This window comes from Cricetulus griseus, chromosome 4 (genome assembly GCF_003668045.3).
Source record: "Cricetulus griseus strain 17A/GY chromosome 4, alternate assembly CriGri-PICRH-1.0, whole genome shotgun sequence".
Classification (NCBI taxonomy): domain Eukaryota; kingdom Metazoa; phylum Chordata; class Mammalia; order Rodentia; family Cricetidae; genus Cricetulus; species Cricetulus griseus.
The window spans coordinates 109,492,512-109,511,805 of NC_048597.1; the positions used below are offsets into that span (position 1 = coordinate 109,492,512).

General features: G+C 47.0%; 1 protein-coding gene across 1 annotated transcript; it reads right to left on the minus strand.

Moving 5' to 3' along the window:
• Positions 1 to 381: 381 nt before the first annotated feature.
• On the minus strand, positions 382 to 1,842 carry LOC113835698 (cactin-like). The gene is given in 1 exon segment (XM_035444186.1): positions 382 to 1,842. A coding segment is annotated over 1 exon segment (1,461 nt).
• Positions 1,843 to 19,294: the final 17,452 nt, after the last annotated feature.

Sequence of the window (19,294 nt, forward strand, 5' to 3'; positions counted from 1 at the left end):
AGTGTGAGCTTGAATCCCACTCAAATCAGACTCTGGGTCTTTTATTTTCCTTATGACAGCCTCCTTTTTTATTTTTATTTTTCTAGAATAAGTTTTCCATCAAACGTATCAAAAGCACATGGGGTCCCTAGGGTCCAAGAAGTCGGTGGAAACAAAAACAAGAAATCCTTGCCAGGGAAAGCAGTCCATACAGAGAGAGAAACAGTTCCCATCCTTTCTGATGGGCTGGGTTCCGAGGGGGCCGTGGCTCGCAGAGTGGCCTGTGCCTGTCTGCTGGAGGATGCTGAGGGAGGGGTCCCCCTCACCCCCCACCCCCCACCCCCCCATCCCCGGGACAGGGAGCTGTCCTGGGACAGTCCTGGCCCACTGTGCTGCGGGGTGTCACCGGCGGTACCGGAGGCGCTTCAGTTGGAACCACAGCTGGAAGATGCCATTGGCGAACTGGCAGCGGAAGCCGCGGCGGGGAGAACAGTCCCATTCTCCGCTGACGATCTTGAAGGCAATGTCCTCGTAGGGCGGCCCGGAGTGGAAGCGCAGGATGGCGAAGTCGCGGTTGTCCTCACAGGCCTCCAGGAAGTACTCTGGCGTGGCACGCTTGCAGATGAGGTCCGGGTAGAAGATGGTGAATTTGTAGCCCTGCACCATCTTGGGCGGCGGGTTGTCCACGTCGTAGTGCGTGCGGTTGTACTGGTTCCAATGGAAGCCCGTGTGCACGCGGTTGAAGAAGCGCGGCTTGCGCGGCCGGTATTTGTCCGCCCACAGGTAGGCGCGCCCGTGCAGTGGCATCTCCACGCTGAAGGGCGCCTCGTCCTGCCCCAGGCCCTCTCGCGCTCACCGCGAGAACACGGCTTCCACACTGTCACTGTCTCTCCCGTCGTCTGTGGCCTGGAGCTGTTGGCGCCACAGCTGCAGGCGCTGCAGGTCCTCGTGCTGCTGGAACACGTGCGCGTCCACCGGCAGCTCGTGTGCCCTGAGCTTCTGAGGCCTGTAGCGGCCAGCCTTGTAGCCATCGCCGGCGGCAGCGGCGGCAGCGGCGGCGTCATCATCATAGTCTGCTGGGCTCTGCTGGATCATGTTCTCCTCCATAGGCACCTCCACTCGGTCCGAGTCCGCCCCTTTCGCTTTCGCTTTCGCTTTCGCTTTCGCTTTCGCTTTCGCTTTCGCTTTCCAGCAGGAAAGCAGGTCTTCCAGGTCCGCCACTGTGAGGCCACTGAGCAAGGTGTAGGGCTCGCGCAGCTGCACGGCCAGGTCGTCTTCCTCTGCACTGATGTAGCTGGCCAGCAGGTCGATGGGCTTAGCCCGCCCTTCTCGGATGCGGATCTTGGAGCGCAGCTTGGCCTGCAGCAGGTGGAAGCTGCCTTCCTGCTCCTGCCAGGTCTTGAAGTGCTCCGCCTCCTTCTCTCGCTGCAGCAGCTCCAGTTCCCGCTCCCGCAGGGCCTTCTCCCTCTCCCGGTCCAACCACCGCTGCTTCAGCTTCTGGAGCTCCAGCCGGTTGTTCTCCTGGATTCTTTTGTGGTGTTCCTTCAGCTCTTTTCCTCCCAGGGGACTGATGCCCTTCTTTTCCAGTGCCTTCACCCAAATAAAGGTGCCCCCCATGGCGTCCTCGCTCCAGCCCATCTTCTTCTGCCTCTTGTGCTCCTTAGCTTGCTTCTTGGCCAGTCTCCGTGCCAGCTTCTCCTCGGGCGTCTCCAAGGCCTTGAGCAGCTCTTCGTGCTGCCTGTGCTTCTCACGCAGCCACAGGCGCTCCTGCAGCTCGCTGCTCCCATGGTTCTGACTTGGACTTCTCTGCCTCTGTTCCCTGCTCCCTGAGGGCCCTGAGCACCAGTGAGTGTCACCACCCATTTGGCCAATGGCTTCCTTCTTGAGTCTCAGTTCTCTCGTGTTCTGTCTCTGTTCTTTCTGCTGGATCCTTTTTTCTACACTTTACTGCAGTGCAATCCTAATTAGTCTTTATGAGAAAAACCCGCAGTCAGATATTAGGGGGTGAAAAAGGAGGGATCGGAGAAACAGAACGGCCAGCCGCTAGAGAGACCTTTGACCTCTTCAGAATCCTCAGAGCGAAGGTGCGAAGGTGCGACCCGGACCCTGTCTCTAGGAATCGGCACACAAAATGCTCTGAGTCCTGTCTCCTCTGGCCTTATATAGGTCTGTGCTCCCAGCCTTAATTAAAGGCGTGGCGGAAACCCAAGGCCAGGATCAAAGGCGGGAGCTGTTTGTTTCTCTCTGGGACTTTGGAGGCTGTCCTGCAACTAGGTCTTTAGACAAACCAGTCTCTAAATCACAGAGATTCTCCTGCCTCTGCCTCCGGGGTGCCGGGACTAAAGGCGTGCCCCTCATGCCCTCTGCCCCGGCCAATAAAAACATTTTATGAGCACTAAAATTCCTTAGTCCTAGAAATGTAATTTCCAATCTCTCAGTTGTTGGGCCCTTCCCCCATAGGGATCTGCTGACCAGGTTGTGACTAGGAGCTTACTCCTTGTTTTCCTCCTTCCTATAAGGCCAGAACATAAGTTCCCATTATCTGCCTAGCCTTATCGCTGGAGGGACTTGGGAATGTCAACTTCTGACCGGGGTAGTTTTCCACGGTGCCTGCTGACTGGCATACAAGGCTTCCCTCCTTGAAATGAAGGGCATTCTCCTTGCACAATGACCTGCTGTCTTGTCTTTATTTCAATCCTCAGGTCCCTTGCCTGAAGCCGTGAGAAGTTTTGTAGCACTGGCGCTACAAGTGGAGGGCCCGCCAAGATGGGGAAAGAAGGCTAAACGCCAAGGATCACCTGGGAAGCCTGGCCAGCATTCTCATTAAGTTAAGGAGTCCATATATTGGACATTGGTGCCTCAACTCCTGAGAGACTTGGATTGCAAATAGAGAAGCACTGTCTCAATCAGAAAACGAAAAGTTAAAAAAAAAAAAAAAAGGACAAGGAAAAGAAAACCAGAAAAGCAGAAAATGAATATAGAAAAATAGAAAATGAGAAAAATAGAATAATAAAAAAGGAAAATACACAGAGAGTCCAGATACTGAATGCTATTATTGTGCTGTCTTTGAGCTGTTCAGTATTTAAGGGAAGAAAATTTAAGGTAGGTTTTTGTGTTTTGTCATCGGCCCCAAGGTATTTCAGGGCCCCCAAGTAGTTTGGAGACAACAATACCCACATTCCCAAATATTGTTTATAAATGTGTTTTTATTTGAATGGGGTTGGCTATAAATGGTAGTATCCAGGGCCAGAGGGCAAAGGCAAGGAAGACCAAGGCCAAACCTAGGAAACTCACGGCCTTGAGTGCTGGTGCTGCAGCTCACTCCCAGCCAAATGTATAGAAAATGTTTTTAATACAACCAGTCAAAACTGTTTAAAACCTTTGAGAGACAGTACATCAACATAGAAAAATTTGGATTTATTCAAATTTTGGATGCTCTTTATTCAAGGATTGGAATTAGCTACAGAGTTTTCAATTAAAGAAGTTTCATTTCCAGGGGCATTAGTGGCACATGCCTTTAATCCCAGCACTGGGGAGGCAGAGGCAGATGGATCTTATGAGTCAAGGCCAGCTTTGTCTACAGAGTGAATTCCGGGACAAACTCCAAACTATACAGAGAAACCTTGTCTCTAAAATAATAAATAAATATATAAATAAATAAATTTCATTTGAACAAACTAATCATAACCCAGGCAAAATGTGAGATTAGAGAGAGATGTGTGCATGTTCCTTGTGTAAGGTGTGACCACACTGCTATGTTTAGACTATGATTTGGAATGCCTGAATGTTGACAAAAGAAACTGCTTAAATTGCCTTGGATGTGAATCAAAGGATACTTAAATTGCTTTGAATATGGTTTAAAAGAGCATCCAGTCAGTCAGTGTCTTAACAGGAAAAAGGTTAGTGATTCGAGCCCTCAGACTCAGTTGATTGGAAAATAGCAGAAACTTACAGCACTGACTTCAGAGCAAAGGGCGTCTATATGGATGAATCTAGAGAGTTTAGCAGAGGAGAGGATACAGAGTTCCTCCTAAATTTTTAGGGTTCACAAAGAAAAAAAGTAGAAAAAATCTAGAAAGAAGTTAGTGCATGATTTGAAAATGGTTTTTAAGAAGAAGCCTCATGATACAGCAGCCCTGTTAGGCCCCCAATTGGAATGGTTTCAGTATAGATCAAATTAGGCCTTGACAGTTAAGAAGCAAATGAGGCCTTGTCGGGAGTGTGATCTTCACAGGTTGGAGAAAGGACTACTCGAAAACTTCAAGTAATTTTCAAAAGTTGTTTAAGACATAGCCTAAAGATATTAAGCTTCAAACATTAGAAATTAGAAAGGATAATTTGCAATCTTTGAGTGGTTTTCCTTTGTTGTGGGGAAATATTCACATGTTACGTCCTTTTTTAGAGCTCATACTGGTGGTTTAATACCTTTAAAATGAGAATCTAAAAGGAGATGGTTATCCCAGTTCGCCTAGACTGTTAACAAAAGAGGGTAGACAAGGGGAAGGGTTTCTAGGTGACCATGAAATGTATCTTTCCTTCTACAAGCTACTTCATATGTCCAGATATTATGTATCAGGGAGCAAAGGAGTGAATGCAGCTATTCTTTTAACATAATGAGTTATTCTTAAAATGCTGGCAGGTTCTGCGCAGTTCTCTGTAAAGTTCCAACATTACTTTTGCCATTGTTCCCGACATCTCCCCCTTTTTTATTTTCTTCAATGGAGAAGGAGGCAGGTGCTCAATCCTTCTGTGGAAGAGTGGTGGGCATTGCACCAAGAGGGTCTCCTGCCAAGCTGGTTGGGTCAAGCGATCCTCGACCTCCAGGATGTCTGTTTGGGATGGGAGGTGATGTTATGGACATCAAACCTCCCTGCAACGGAGCATGCACTCCAAGAGATTCAGGTTAGTTAACTTTATTATAAGCATTCCTCTGTTGTCTGTAAGCAGTCACTTTCCTGAAATGAGCTGGACGGCAGTCATGCCTGGAAAATGTCAGCACCAAGAGAGGGCCTGTTGAAAGTGTCCCCCTAAGCCTGGGTGGAGATGGGACATGATGAGTTGGAATCCTGGCCGACCATCTGAGTCCTCCATGGCTAAGCGATGATAATGGACCTGACTGGGCTTAGCAATGAGAGTATCTATCTGTTGTTTAATGAAGCCAGTTAAGCGATTAAATGCCCAGGGGCCAAAAGAAATTAACAACAAAAGTCCTATAAAAGGGCCTAAAATTGAGGGCAGGAGAGTTGTCACCCAGGGAGAAGTAGAGAGCCAGTCTTTGTACCAGCTTTTATTTTTGGCCCTCTCTCGTTTTCTTCTTTCCAATCCTTTCTAACCTCTTTCATTGCATCCTTTATTAATCCTGTCTTATCTACCTAGAAGCAACATTCTTCCTTCAGGGCAGCACAGAGACCACCTTGTTGAAGGAGAAGTAGATCTAATCCCCTGTGGTTTTGAAGGACTACCTTACTTAGGGACTGTAGGGAGTCTGCAAGGTCAGTTATTCCTGCCTGTATTTTCTGGACATCCCAGCCAATAGTGGAGCTAATTTCATCATAGCTTTTGGAGGCGAGAACAAGGGATGATATCCTTGTTCCTGCTCCAGCAGCCCCTAGACCAAGTAAGACTGCCACAGTTAGTGCAGAGATGGGTTCCCTGCGAGTGCAGAGGGGGGCAGAGGTAAAGAGAGGGAAAATTTCCTCTGAGGGGTAGTAGGAAAGTTGTGGCATCAGCTGGACAAGAGCACATATCTCACCCTGTTGGAAGAAAGGGTTATAAATGCAGGGGGTGAGGCCATCAGAACAGACCCACCAGGCATTGTTAAGAGGAATCAGCAGGGGACAGCATAGGGTTGCAGAGTTGATAAATGGCCAAGGGAATTTGAAAGTGGAGGTGCCACACAGAGTCCGGAACCCATGAGCTGGCTAAGGGTGAGTTTGCACGTGGGTTTTTAGGAGGAGGAGAGGGATGGCTATTTTATCCCAGCATGCCAGTTTTCCTCTTCTCCAGGAATCGCACCAAATGGTCCAGCAGCCATCTTGTTTTATTGTTTCCCTGCAATAAAACACAAACATTTCCTCCACCCCAAATTGGATCTTTTTTACTGTTTAGTGTATAGGTTGGTTGTTTTTATTACCTTTGGAACTCCCATGTAAGGAAAACATCATTGAATAGTTAGTTGTCATACATTTAGAAATTTAAATATCTATCAATTGCCATGTGTATATATTTTAATTTGTCAAATTTTGTAATATGAGTAACATCCATTTGCCATGGATGACTAAGAAGTGGACCTCTAGGGTTCATTCCTAAATTAGTTACAGATAAAATTGTGGGTACACCTTATTGTTTGGCAATTTTGAGGAACAGTATCTTTAGTTAAATCAAATTGTTTTCTTAGAGCCTTTGTTATTTTAATGGTGAAAGTTGTGAGACTGTAGAGTTCTCTCTATCTAAGACAAATCCACCAATTTTATAAATCAATCTATTGACTGGTTCCCTTTAGCCAGTAGGCAGGGAAAAACAATTTTATGTGACCCATGAATCATGGCAATTTTTATAGGTGACTAGCATTTTGAATTTGTTTAGATAACATTTTTAAGCTGATCATTATAGTTTTATGCATAGAATTGTCTCCATTACTTAAAGAGCCTTAAAAACATGATTATTAGTATACAAATTAAATGAATCATTTTATTAGACGGTGAAAGACCATTGTAACAGCTTGTAACTTGATGACCTGAGCTGTGGTTGGTGTAGTCTGTTCTGTATATTTTTTACCATTTATAATATAAGTGGCTATTATATTAGAAGAACCATCAGTAAAAATTGACATAGTGTTTTTATGAAATTGTTTCTTATTATTTTGGGGAATGTGAAAAAATGTACTGGCACAAACTGTAACAGTCTATGAGCTGTAATTAATTATCAATGTACCCTGAAAATTTAGCAAAAACAATTGCCCACTGAATCACTATTTAGAAACAACCAATGAATTTGTTGTTTGACATAGTAACATAATTTTTATCTGTAAGCCTTAGAATTTAGCATATGTCCCAAACAATTTTTGAAAATTACTTTAAGTTTTTGAGCAGCCTTAACTAATCCAACCTGTTAAGTTCTTATTACTCATTTGCATCTTAGCTGACATGGTCTAATTTGCATCCAACAGGCAGCTGTCTCCTGAGGCTCCTTCTCAAAAACCTTTTTTCTTTTTTAAATTAGGTATTAACTTTTATTTTTTAGATTTTTTTAATCCAATTAAAAATTTAGGAGGATTTTTGTATCCTCTCCTCTGTCAAATTTTATAGAATTATCCATACAAATTTCCCTTTGCCCCTAAGTCAACGGGGCTGATCAGATGCTCTTTTTGAGTATATTTAAGGCAATTTAGGTGGCTTTTTAACCATACCTGAAGCAATTTATGAATTGTATATATTGTATACATTGTATACAATATATTGTATATATATTATACAATTTATAAATTGTATATATTGTAAATCATATCCAAGGCAATTTAAGCAGTTTCTTTTGTCAACATTCATGCATTCACAATCACATATCATGCATTCAGCTGTGGCCACACCGTACACACAGAACAAGCACACATTTTTCATCTCTCCTTTTGCCTAGGTTATGACCAGTCTGTTGAAATGAAAAATGGACCAAGCTGGGGTCCAAGATCTGCATCTGAGATGGGCGGGCTAAGCCCTTATGGGAGAAGTAGGCTCTGGAAAAACGAAGTGGCTCCCTTGACTCTTCCCCCACACTTTGTTTCCAGGGAGAACTGAGTGGGCAGAAAGGCCTCGTGCCTTCCAACTTCCTGGAAGACGTGCCTGATGATGTGGAGGTCCACCTTTCTGATGCTCCGTCCCACTACTCCCACGACCCACCCATGCGCTCCAAGGCCAAAAGGGTAAGCCAGCCCCCTTAGCCTGCCTCCCTCTTCCCCTCTCTGAGGTGCAATCTTTGCATTGCTGCTTTCGTGACTTGGGCCCCCCCAGCATCTGCCCTGATTTCCTCCTCCCCCCTCCCCATCCTTCTTTGGGCATTGTGCCCGCAAATGCTTAGCTCCAACTTGTAATTTGGTGTCCCACAGAAGGACCCTTTGGTTTCCAAGGCCTTCCTTGGCCTCCACAATAGGTGCACAGTTTTCAGATGACAGTGAGAGAGTGAGGTTCGGGGACCCAAATGCCACTGGCTTCCCCCTTAGGGTTGTAGATGGCAGGGCTGAGACTGCATTCTCTTGAGTGTCTCATCTTTACGTTTCGCCATCACTGCGAGTTCTTATCTGTTGTATTTTACGTGTATGTTTTTATCTCTTTGCTCATCTGCTTGGACATAGAAGAAGAGTGTTCATTTCACACCCTAATCAGGCATGTAGCCTTCATGTAAGTGAACAACCAAAGCACCTTAGAGAGATACCGGCTTAAGCTACCCTAAGCAGACAGCGCGGTAGTCTTAAGACTTCAATGTGGGCTTAAAGAAAAAGAGAAAAGAAATATGTCTCAAAAACCCATTGGACCTAAAGTATTGTAGACTATCTCACCTGGTCTCAGTTGCCAGACAACTGGATTCATAGTGAAATGAATCATCTCGAACAATCATTTTTAAATATGTCCATTGAGAATATGGGAAAGGCCAACCTTGGGAACATAGTTTTTAAATTTTTTTTATTTGAATTAGAAACAAGATTGCTTACATGTCAATCCCAGTTCCCTCTCCCTCTCCTCCTCCCCTACCACTCCCCCAACTAAAACCCTACCTATCACATATGTCCCGCGCGATAGTCTTGCCGGCAAGAACCACATAGGACATTCGGATCCTTCTGCAGTAAAGCTTTAATGCGTCTTGAGAGGAGAGCATAAGCTTACCAGAGTGGAGACCCCGAGCCAAGAATCCCGTCCCCTAATAAAGGCTCACAAACTCTGAGCGATGCGTGTACAGCTGGGATAGGTGGATGCCATGGAATAGGCGGGGCTAGGCAGTGGAAAAACACTGAGCACATGGATACCAACGTTGTTTACTTGATCCGGCAGCAGATGTCAGCGCCATCTTGTAATGGCGAATGTGAGTGCGGCTCCTCACACACATATCCTTTCTCCTCCCTAGGAAGGGTGAGGCCTTCCATAGGGGGTCATCAGAGTCTGTCATATCCTTTGGGACAGGGCCTAGGCCCACCACCGTGTGTCTAGGCTCAGGGAGTATCCCTGTATGTGGAATGGGCTCCCAAAGTCCACACCTATGCTAGGGATAAGTACTGATCTACTATAGGAGGTCCATAGATTTCTGAGGTTTCCTCACTGACATCCATGTTCCTGGGATCTGGATCAATCCCATGCTAGTTTCCCAGCTATCAGTCTGGGGACCAAGAGCTCCCCATTTTTCAGGTCAGCTGTTTCTGTGGGTTTCACCACCCTGGCCTGGACCCCTTTGCTCATCATTCGTCCTTCTCTGCAACTGGATTCCAGTTCAGATCAGTGTTTTGCTGTGGGTGTCTGCTTCTACTTCCACAAGCTGCTGGATGAAGGCTATAGAATGGCAAATAAGTCAGTCATCAATCTCATTATCAGGGGAGGGCATTTAAGGTAGCCTCTCCTCTGTTGCTTAGATTATTAGCTGGTGTCATCTTTGTAAATCTCCAGACATTTCCCTAGTGCCTGATTTCTCTGTAAACCTAAAATGTCTCCCTCTATTATGGTATCTCCATTCTTGTTCTCTTCTATTCTTCCCTCGACTCAACCTTTCTGCTCCCTCATGTCCTCCTCACCCCTCCTCTTCTCCCCTTCTCATTCTCCTAGCTCCTTCCCCCCTCCTCCCATGCTCCCAATTTGCTCAGGAGATCGTGTCCCTTTCCTTTTCTCCAGGGGACCATGTATGTCTCTCTTAGGGTCCTCCTTGTTTACTAGCTTCTCTGGCAGTGTGGATTGTATGCTGGTAATCCTTTACTGTGTGTCTAAAATCCACATATGTGTGAGTACATACCATGTTTGTCTTTTTGTGACTGGGTTACCTCGTTCAGAATGGTTTCTTCTAGGGAACATATTTCTTAAAGCCATTTGTTTACACAGAATGCACCAGCATGTACTCAAAAGGAAAGCTCCCTATTGCATTGTTAGCCACCCTCAGTAAAAGCACAACCCCACAACCCGATCCACGTGTTTACTGTAAGCAAGTTTGACTCAGACTAATAGCCAAGATAAAACTTTGATCCCAGATCAAGCCCTGAAGGGCAGCCTTGGCTCTGGGAATGCCAAAGCTTGCGGGAACACCCAGCTACAGCACCTTGGTCTTAGGAGCAGGTGTTCCCTCTCCTCAAAGCACAACCATTCAGAGCTCATGGAGGTGAGAGGGGCACTGGCATGCCAATGCAATACTGTCTCCCGACTTGGCAGCTCCCATGATTGCACTAGCTGGCCCCATGGTATCTTCAGGTGTGCTTTGGGGTGAGCCCTAGGTGTCCTCCATTAGACCTTGATTTTTAAATCTAAGCAAGCTTGTGGCCCCTTTGTCTTGTATGGTCTGTATGCCCACCGAGGGCCCAGCTCTCACTTGCCAAGTTTTGCTCTGGGGAGTTAAGAGAACCAGAGGCCTGGTGATTACTGGCCATGCTCAGGTGTCAGAGTCAAGTAAAATTGGTACTCTGCCCGTGAATCAAATTCCACCCCTCCAAAGCACAACATGTTGGTTTTTTTCCACTTAAAAGTCTCTCAAAACCCACCATGTGCTGGGGAAAACAAACTGCTCTATTTGGAAATGGTCAGAGTGTTCAAGAAGGGCCTTTGAGCTTCCTTAGATTGTGATTAAGGTTCATTTCAGTTTTTTTTTTCTTTCAAACAGTGTGCCATCCCCAAAGTTTCTGTAGGACTCTACCTGACCCAAGGGCTCACTCCACTATGGCAGGGTCTTATCGACTCACCTAGTTCATGACCCATCCAAATTCCCATTGAGAGCTTTTGCTTTATGATGATTGATGGGTACTCGGCCACCTTGCCTAATCCATGTGATTGACAATAACTCCCCCTCCTTTTAGTCTGGATTTTCAGAGTAACTTATGACCTGGCTTTCTTTGCCAAAGCAATGGCCACCCTGTCTCCCAAGACAAAGACAGTGAAAGCCCATGGAGGCCAGCCTCTCTCTCAGAGGGGCCTTGGGAGCGGGCGTGTGCTTCTCATGGCATACTTTAAAAATTGAAAGAAGAAACGAACCACCCACCCTTTCCCCTGGCTGGCGGGAGATGGGGCAGTATGCGCGTTACCGAGTGAATTGTTGTTGGCACTGACACACTCAATAAAACTGTCACAATGTACCTACTAGGTTCCTCCCGAGGGTTCAGAGACAGCAAGGAGAGCTCCATCCCCCACAGCCCATCTCCATTTGGGGTCACCTACATCATCTATGGGTTCTGGTAGTCCTGGGAGAGGCAGGGAAATGTCCTCGAAAAAGAAAAAAAGGGCTGCTCTCCAGAGGCAAGAAACTGCTGACAAGGCTGGATGCGGTGAAGTGACCTGTGAGCCTCCGGACAATTCCAAATCCATGTCACTTGCTTTAATTCCAAACTAGGGCTTTCATGACTCCCAAAACCCAACCTTGACCTCCCTCACCCCCTGCCAAAGCAGTAGAGAGATGCTCTCTTACACTACCATACACATAATACCATTGGAGAGAGAAGGGAGAGGCTGCATTGTGGTCCCCTCCTTCTCCACTCCCAAGGTTCTATTCAAGGTCTGGGGCGGGAGGTGGGAGGGGCAGCTGGCTGAGCAGCAGGGGAGGGTGGGCTCTCTACAGCGCCCCCTACCTGCAGTTCCAGCCTGTACACACTTGACATCAGCTCTTACAGGATTTCTGACCTCCCCCACTTCTCAAGATGCTTGCCTCGTTATGCATTACTGTCATTTCCACTCTGGTCTTGAAATTCCTAGTTTAATTCGCCTTGATGTTCTGCCTTATAACTGCACAGTGGTTTGTACTGTCGAATAAAAACACCGTGTGTACTTCGCATGTGTTGTGCATTCCTGGGCTTCATCCTCACTGACACAGTGGCTTCACAACACAGTGGCCCCGGGCCCTACATTTTCAGATGCCTGCCTTGGTCTTTCAAAGCCAGCCAGCACCACACAGGACATGTTTACTTATCCCACCACACAAAAGAGCCAAGGAGAGCCGGAGAGACTGGCAGCATGCATGTACCCTAGCCAGCCAGAGAGCTGACAATCTTTGCGTTCAGTGTCCCATCCTGTGGCTTTTAGATTTCTGTTACTTTCACTGTTTGTTGAAATGCTTTGCCCTGATACACCACCAACAGCACACATAGCAAAGCCACCACACGCTTCATTAGTCAGACCAGGCTAGCCTAAATTGAAATCTCACAAACACAGCCCCACACTCACCTTCATCATTAGCCTTGAACAGCAGACCTCCTGAGATGCTGGCAGGTGTGTGACAGTCACTACTTTGTAATTCCTGTCCACTGTAAATGGTTATACTCTTTATACACACTTTTCAGACTGCCTTTTGAATTTCTGGAATGTTTATAAATGAATGACAAAGCTTTCTTCATTGTGTCTTCAAAAACTATATTGTAAATTGTAATATAATTGTATGTGGTAGATTGATTAAAAGGCTGTTCCTCGGGCTGGAGAGATGACTCAGAGGTTAAGAGCACTGACTGCTCTTTCAGAGGTCCTGAGTTCAATTCCCAGCAACCACATGGTGGCTCACAACCATCTGTTATGAGATCTGGTGCCCTCTTCTGGTGTGCAGATATACATGGAAGCAGAATGTTGTATACATAATAAATAAAATCTTTTAAAAAATAAAAATAAAAAAATAAAAGGCTGTTGCTCGGTGTGTAAAGTGCTGTGTGGATGTGTGCATGTGTACAGTTAGAGTGACATTTTCTAGAAATTTTGCTATTTTGTACAACGCCATGAATTCTGCATCTTTATTTTAAATACTCTTACCATGGCAGGGGAACAGAATTCCCTTCTACCCCATGTCCATTAAGAACTCCATGGGCTTGGATTTTCTGGGACTAATTAAAAATATGACCTTTGGGGCTGGAGAGATGGCTCAGCACTTAAGAGCACTGACTGTTCTTCCAAAGGTCTCTGCAGGGGTCTTCCTGCAGGCTCCAATCTGTTGGCCACATTTTTCCTGGGATGTGGTGAGATGGAAGAGCATGGTAGAGAAAAGGCTTCTCTCCTCGGTGTGGCCAGAAAGCAAAAGCACAGGAAACCAGTGGACAGGCACTCCCCACAAAGCCACATTCCCATGGATCCACTTTCCCCAGCCAGGTCCTGGCTCCTAAGGGCCTGTTTAGTTATGAACTGACTGGAAACTTTCACCCTTCCCATCCAGTCACTTCCCAAGAGCCCCTCAGATGGCAGTCAAGCGCTGAACACATGAGACAACTTTAGGTTCAATCCTCATTGTTCAGAGGAGAGAAAACCAGGATGTTTATGGAAAGATGAAAATAACAGTTCGAATCCATCACTTTAAATCTGACCACACAATTATGTAATTACAGTCACTGCTGCAATGTTATTTGTGTAGAATTATACTGTTACTTACTGCATTTAAACAAAATTCTCAAAATAGGGAAAACCAGCCAAGACCACTAGGATAAATGTTCTCTGTGCTGGTGACTTTCCATGCTGCTCTAAAGGGTTTTCTCTGGCCACAGCCTAGGGGAGCATCCATGGTGAGGCAGCTGGTCATGCCATGCTACATCTGTGCTGCAGAGAGACAATGCTATTCCTCATCCTCAGACCATGAGATGGTTCTGCCCAGCTTAGGGCGGGTCTCTTCTCCTAACACCATCACCAACAGGTCCACAAGCATTTCCATGGAGAGTCCAAATCCCTTCAGATCCACAAGGAACGGGAACCATCATACTTAACCTCTTGATAACATTTACAACCCACCCCACCCTACCCCCCCAAAAAGACCAGACAAATCAAAGGTGATAATGAGCTAGAATGAACTTTCTCCCCCAACCTCTTGCTTGAAAGTGACTCTAAGTTTCTCATGATCGAAGCTCCTCCCTGCCTAAAACAAAGGAGCTTCCACCACAACCTCACTGGGCTAAAAGTCTAAAGCCAGTATCCTTTTGGGAGATGCCATACACAGAAATGCCTTTCCTACAGCTTTAAGCTTCATCAAAATTTATCAAAAATGAGTTCATAAAATACAGACAACAGATGCTCCCACATCACTGGTTGAAGGAAGGAACACAAACTGTAACTGCACCTTCTAGCGAGGAGTCACTCAGACAAGGACAGAGGCTCCTGCAGGGCCAAGCTGCTGGCTCGACATAATACAAGCCTAGCAAGTGTGCATGCCCTCTAAATGAACTGTGTTTCCAGGACCTCAGCTCAGGAAAGGAGAGGTGTGATCAAGGGTGGATAAATGAGACACTTCCCATGGCATAGAGTGTCCACTTTCCCACACAAAGTCCTGGGAGAAGCGGGGGTCCTGAGGGGCAGGGCCCATTGGAGGGCCACAATGTAGGGGAACCTGTAGCCACGCCTGCTTAGGGGCTGGCTACAGGTCTGCCTGACCACGCCTTCAAGGGCGTGGTCAGGGTGACAGTAAGAGTTTCAGTTGGCTGGGTTTCCGCTTTCAGTTTTCACCCTTTCGGCTTGCTGTACAGACTGCTGCCACGCCGGCTGGCTAGGTGGCTCTGTAAGTAAGGCTTTTCCCTATTAAATACCCTTATATTTCTACCTGACTCCGTATTGGCAATTTCCCACTTTACCACAAACCATGCCAGCTCTGGGGAGACATCATCATCTTCTCTCCTCCTGCCCCTTCCCTAGTAGCCCAGCCCTACTTGACCTCCTTGGCCATTCACAATAGCTGATGTCTGACTCCCCCAGACTACCTAGGAAATATGCAAATAAAGGGTGATGCAGCCCTCCCTTACTCAGACACCTCCTCCTGTGTGTTCCTCAGAGGCTCAGTAGCCACAATGATGCAGTTCATTTTCCCACCTTGCAAAGTAGGGCTTCAGCCTAGACACAAAGGGATGTTTTTTATATCCCCAGTATTTCCTGGCCCCCTGAACTCCTCTCTGGCTGGGCTCTTTGTGGAGGTAAAATCCTGTGTGTCTACTATCACCCTCTCCCTGGATTCTGGGTCCCATTGGTTGGGGATGCAAAGCCTTATATCCTGGGACTTGAGAGTCCTTCCTATTCAAATAGTGTATTGTGCCTGCAACTTTTCAACCCAGGATGTACTAAAAGGCCCAGACAAGCATGCAGTAGCTGCCCGCTGGGGAAGACAGGAGTCCAGTGCCTCTTGCTTGTCTGATTGTCTGATGAGCTCTGAATGTACCTGATCCCAGAAGTGGACCATAATAATCTGTTTCTTGCAGTAGGGAGAGGGTGGAGAAGGCTGAGTCTCAGGGCACCCTACCTTTGTGCTCAGATCTGAGCCTCCCAGAGAGTCCTCCCAAGGACTGCTGAATTCATGTCACATTTGGGTAACAAGTTCTGTCTCAAGAGCCTGGCAGTCTCTGGTGACAATCTGCTCCCCTTGGAGACAGTTTCCTCAGAAAGAAAGTACCACCCTGGTCACAGATGCAGCAGCCGCTCTGCCTCTGGCCAGAGCTCTGTGTCTGTTTCTGTCAGTGTCTGACTCCATCATACCCATGACTTCTGGGTACAGCATGGAACAAGGGGAGAGATGGGCTGTCTGAAGCAATGACCACCAGGAGTGACAGGCTAGAAGAGAGGGGCTGGGCCCCCAGGATGTATTTCCCCTCTGTACCCTTCCCTGCAGGGCACAAGAGCTAGCAGGAAAAGGAAGGGTGTGTTGGGGGTCATCTGTACATATCAGGGAAGAAGAATCTAGTCGGCCCACAGAAGGACAGAGAACAGACCAAGCCAGTACACAGTGTTGTCGGTGACAAGAGCGTTACAGAGCCTTAGCTTGTGAGAGCCGAAAAAAAGGGTGGAGGTTCGGGGAGAGCAGTGAGAGAATTAAGACCCACTCCCTAGGAGGGAGTCCTTGCCTGGTATTACAGGCTGACTGCTGCCTCTTCCCTAAACAGACATAATTCTTAACTGCACTCTAAATGCTTACCCATATCTCCACAGATAAGTGTAGCTCTCACCCTCCCAGTTTTTGAGCAGACAAACTATTACAGAAAGCCACAACTGATCAAAATGCAGAGAACAAATGACCATGGGGTACCTGAACCCCAGTTGTCATCTACAACACAGCCTCTATACCCAAGGCTCAGAGAACATCAAGAAAGTGGGTGGGGTGGAAAGATTTCAAGAGCCAGAGGACCAGGACATCTGCTGTGAGAGGGTGTCTTCTATATACGACAGGGAAGCTGTCACCTAAATAAGACCTGCATGATGACATCTCCAGGTGACATGCCAGTGTGCATGGGGAAAGCTCACAGGCACCACCCCTAGATGAAAAACTACAAGTAATCATTGGCTGCTCAGAGAGGGAGAGGGGTCTTCTCCAGGAACAATCCAATCCCGATTATCCAATCCCAAGGGATCAGCCCTAAACACACACAGTCATGAAGAACCCTTTCCTACCAGGTATTGAAAGCTAGGAAACAGTAATTCAAACCAGATGCCAATATACCAGCGCATACTGTCTGACCAGTGTTACCCCATCATGGGAGGTTGGTGTGAAGCTGAGGCAGAATCACGGGTCAGTGGAATTGGCATGCTGGTGGGAAGGATGTGCTGACTGCAACAGTGTAAAGCTGCATCCCTGGGTGATTGTTTCTGTGGGTTGGCTGTGATGTGTCATGAGATTCCAGCTACTACACCTTCCTGACCCCCAGGATGCACGTTATTTGTGGGGTGCTACACCTAGTGCAGAGATGACAGATGGTTAACTGGGGCTGGGACTCCACTGAGCAATTGTGATGAGCCATCACCATGCTGGGAGAGCTTCAGGTGATGCAGCTGCCTTTGAGTCACCCGTGCACACCTGTAAGTAACACCAATACACATCCTGGCTCACCCGTGGACCCAGATGGAATGGCTTCCTTGGTCTGTTAATGGCCTTTGGGGAATGAACAGGTGTTCTGTGTGTGGCAATCCCTGCTTGAGACCACACAAAAAATTAAGGACTTGTTTTTGTTTGGAGCACAGGTCTGGGCTAGCTTTGGACTCATAGTAAATTTTCATAGCCTCAGCTTCCCCACAGCTGGCATTTCAGATATAAACCTCACATCTGGTTAAAAGTAAAAGAAAAAAAAAAAAACAATAGAACCCTGGAAACCAGAATTTGTCTAGGGAGTCTCATGGTGGGGGGAAAGAGAAGGATAGGACCCAGGTGCCAGCCAGGGGGGAGCTTGTGGCCTAGAAAGAGATTTCTGATATTCTGAAAACCTGTCCGAATACCTTGCAGGAAGAATGAGGCCCAGGCAGTGGTGGGGGCGACACTCTGACCACACAAGCTTAGCTATGCAAACCTCTTGCCCTCTATTTGTACATAAACCTTACTTCCACACCCTGAGGATGGCTTCTGGTACTGGCTCTTTCCTGAGTGGCCATACCAAGTAATTTGCCCTTTTGTGGTTTTTCACTGTAACTTGCCTGTTTCGTTGGTCTTTGGGGATGTGACTGAGCCTAGCTTGTCAGGGCTGGTAAAGATCTAGCCTCTGTCTCTGATAATTATGGTAACCGAAGGGCAGAGTCTCCTGTTAAACATGGAGGACCACTCTGGGAGGCAGAGTGGCCCTCTCTGGGTGGCTGTGCTACCCTGGGAGTTTGGGTCCCCGGGGAAACCTCCAGGTTGGCTCTCCCACCCTACTGAAGGGGTATTCTCTTGGGGTGAGTCTGACTACTTATGTGAGGGGTTCACCTACACCAAAGGCAAGGGCAAGACAGGCCAGACCCTATATACCAGGCCAGTCAGCCCCTGCCCCATTATCTCTGGACAAATCAGCTGTGCCTGTCCAAGTCCTGATTCCTAGTATAACCCAGAGCCAAGGGACAACAGCAGGTGACACTGGGTAGGGCATCAGAGAGGGATGCCGGCCAGACATCTTTGAGAACCACCTGAGCACCTACAAGCCATGGTATGACATTACTGGAAATGGTAATCAGAGTATGTTGTTGCTCTGAGGACACTGTAGCCTTCCCTCCAATCCTCTGAGAATGAAGCTGTGCTGGCCTGTCAGGCACCCAGATCTGAATTTGACTCTAATACGGTCCTTCCCTTCTGAGGGCCTGACAGTCGGAGTGTCCCCCTCTGATGTCAGACACAGGGTGAATTGATTAAGGGACACATGCCATGAGCCCAGATGGTGGCTCAGGAGCTGGCTTTGAGAACTGCAAGGAAACAAAATGCTTTTCATTTACAGAGCATCAATAAGGTCAGGTCTGAGAGGCATCGCAGAGAAAGTGAGACGGAAACTTTATTGAGCTGTGTCAGGGGCACACACATCACCAATGAGTAAAACTCAATCACGGGGTAGCCGCACTTCAAGCTGCTCTCATGACATACATAACTCCAAGCCTCCTCTTTGCAAAAGAGCCAGACAAATGGATGTGGTCACACCTCATGTGGGACCTGCCTGTCCCACCAGCTGCAGCCCTACAGACCCTAGGGACAGAGGCAGCTCTTACTCCCAAAGGTTCATGCAGACACTGGCACCCTTGGTGAAGGTCTCACTATGTAGCCTAGGCTGACTGTGACCAAAGGGTTCTCCTGCTTCACTTCCCAAGTGCAGAGATCACAGGCATGTGCCACCACTTTGACACATTTACGTTCAGGGTGGAATTTTACCCCTGAGGGATCTCTAGTAGTTCAAAAGAAAGTGGAAGTGTTCAAAAACTAAAAACTAGCCAGGCGTGGTGGCACACACCTTTAATCCCAGTACTCGGGAGGCAGAGGCAGGCAGATCTGGGAGTTCGAGGCCAGCTTGGTCTACAGAGTGAGTTCCAGGATAGCCAGAGCTACACAGAGAAACCCTGTCTCAAAAAAGTAAAAAAAAAAAAGAAAAAAACTAAAAACTACCCTGTTAAATAAAGTGATGGGCTCTAATTTTACTTGATAAGAAAATTGCAAAACAAAACAAATAACATTCACTACTTTACCAGTCTTGTCAGCCTCTTCCGTGGAGAAAAGTTTAAAGCTTTAACATTCTTTTCATTCTTTATGGCCTAACTCGTAAAAGAAATAATGAAAGGCACCCCACCCCAGCCTTTACCTGTAAGCCCTGAGGTGTCAGAGACCCACATAGCACCTGCCTACCATGCTTCGGGCATTCTTGCCTTATGTCTTTTCCTCCTTTAAACTCAAACATGCACAAAACAAAGTTAGCAGCGTATGG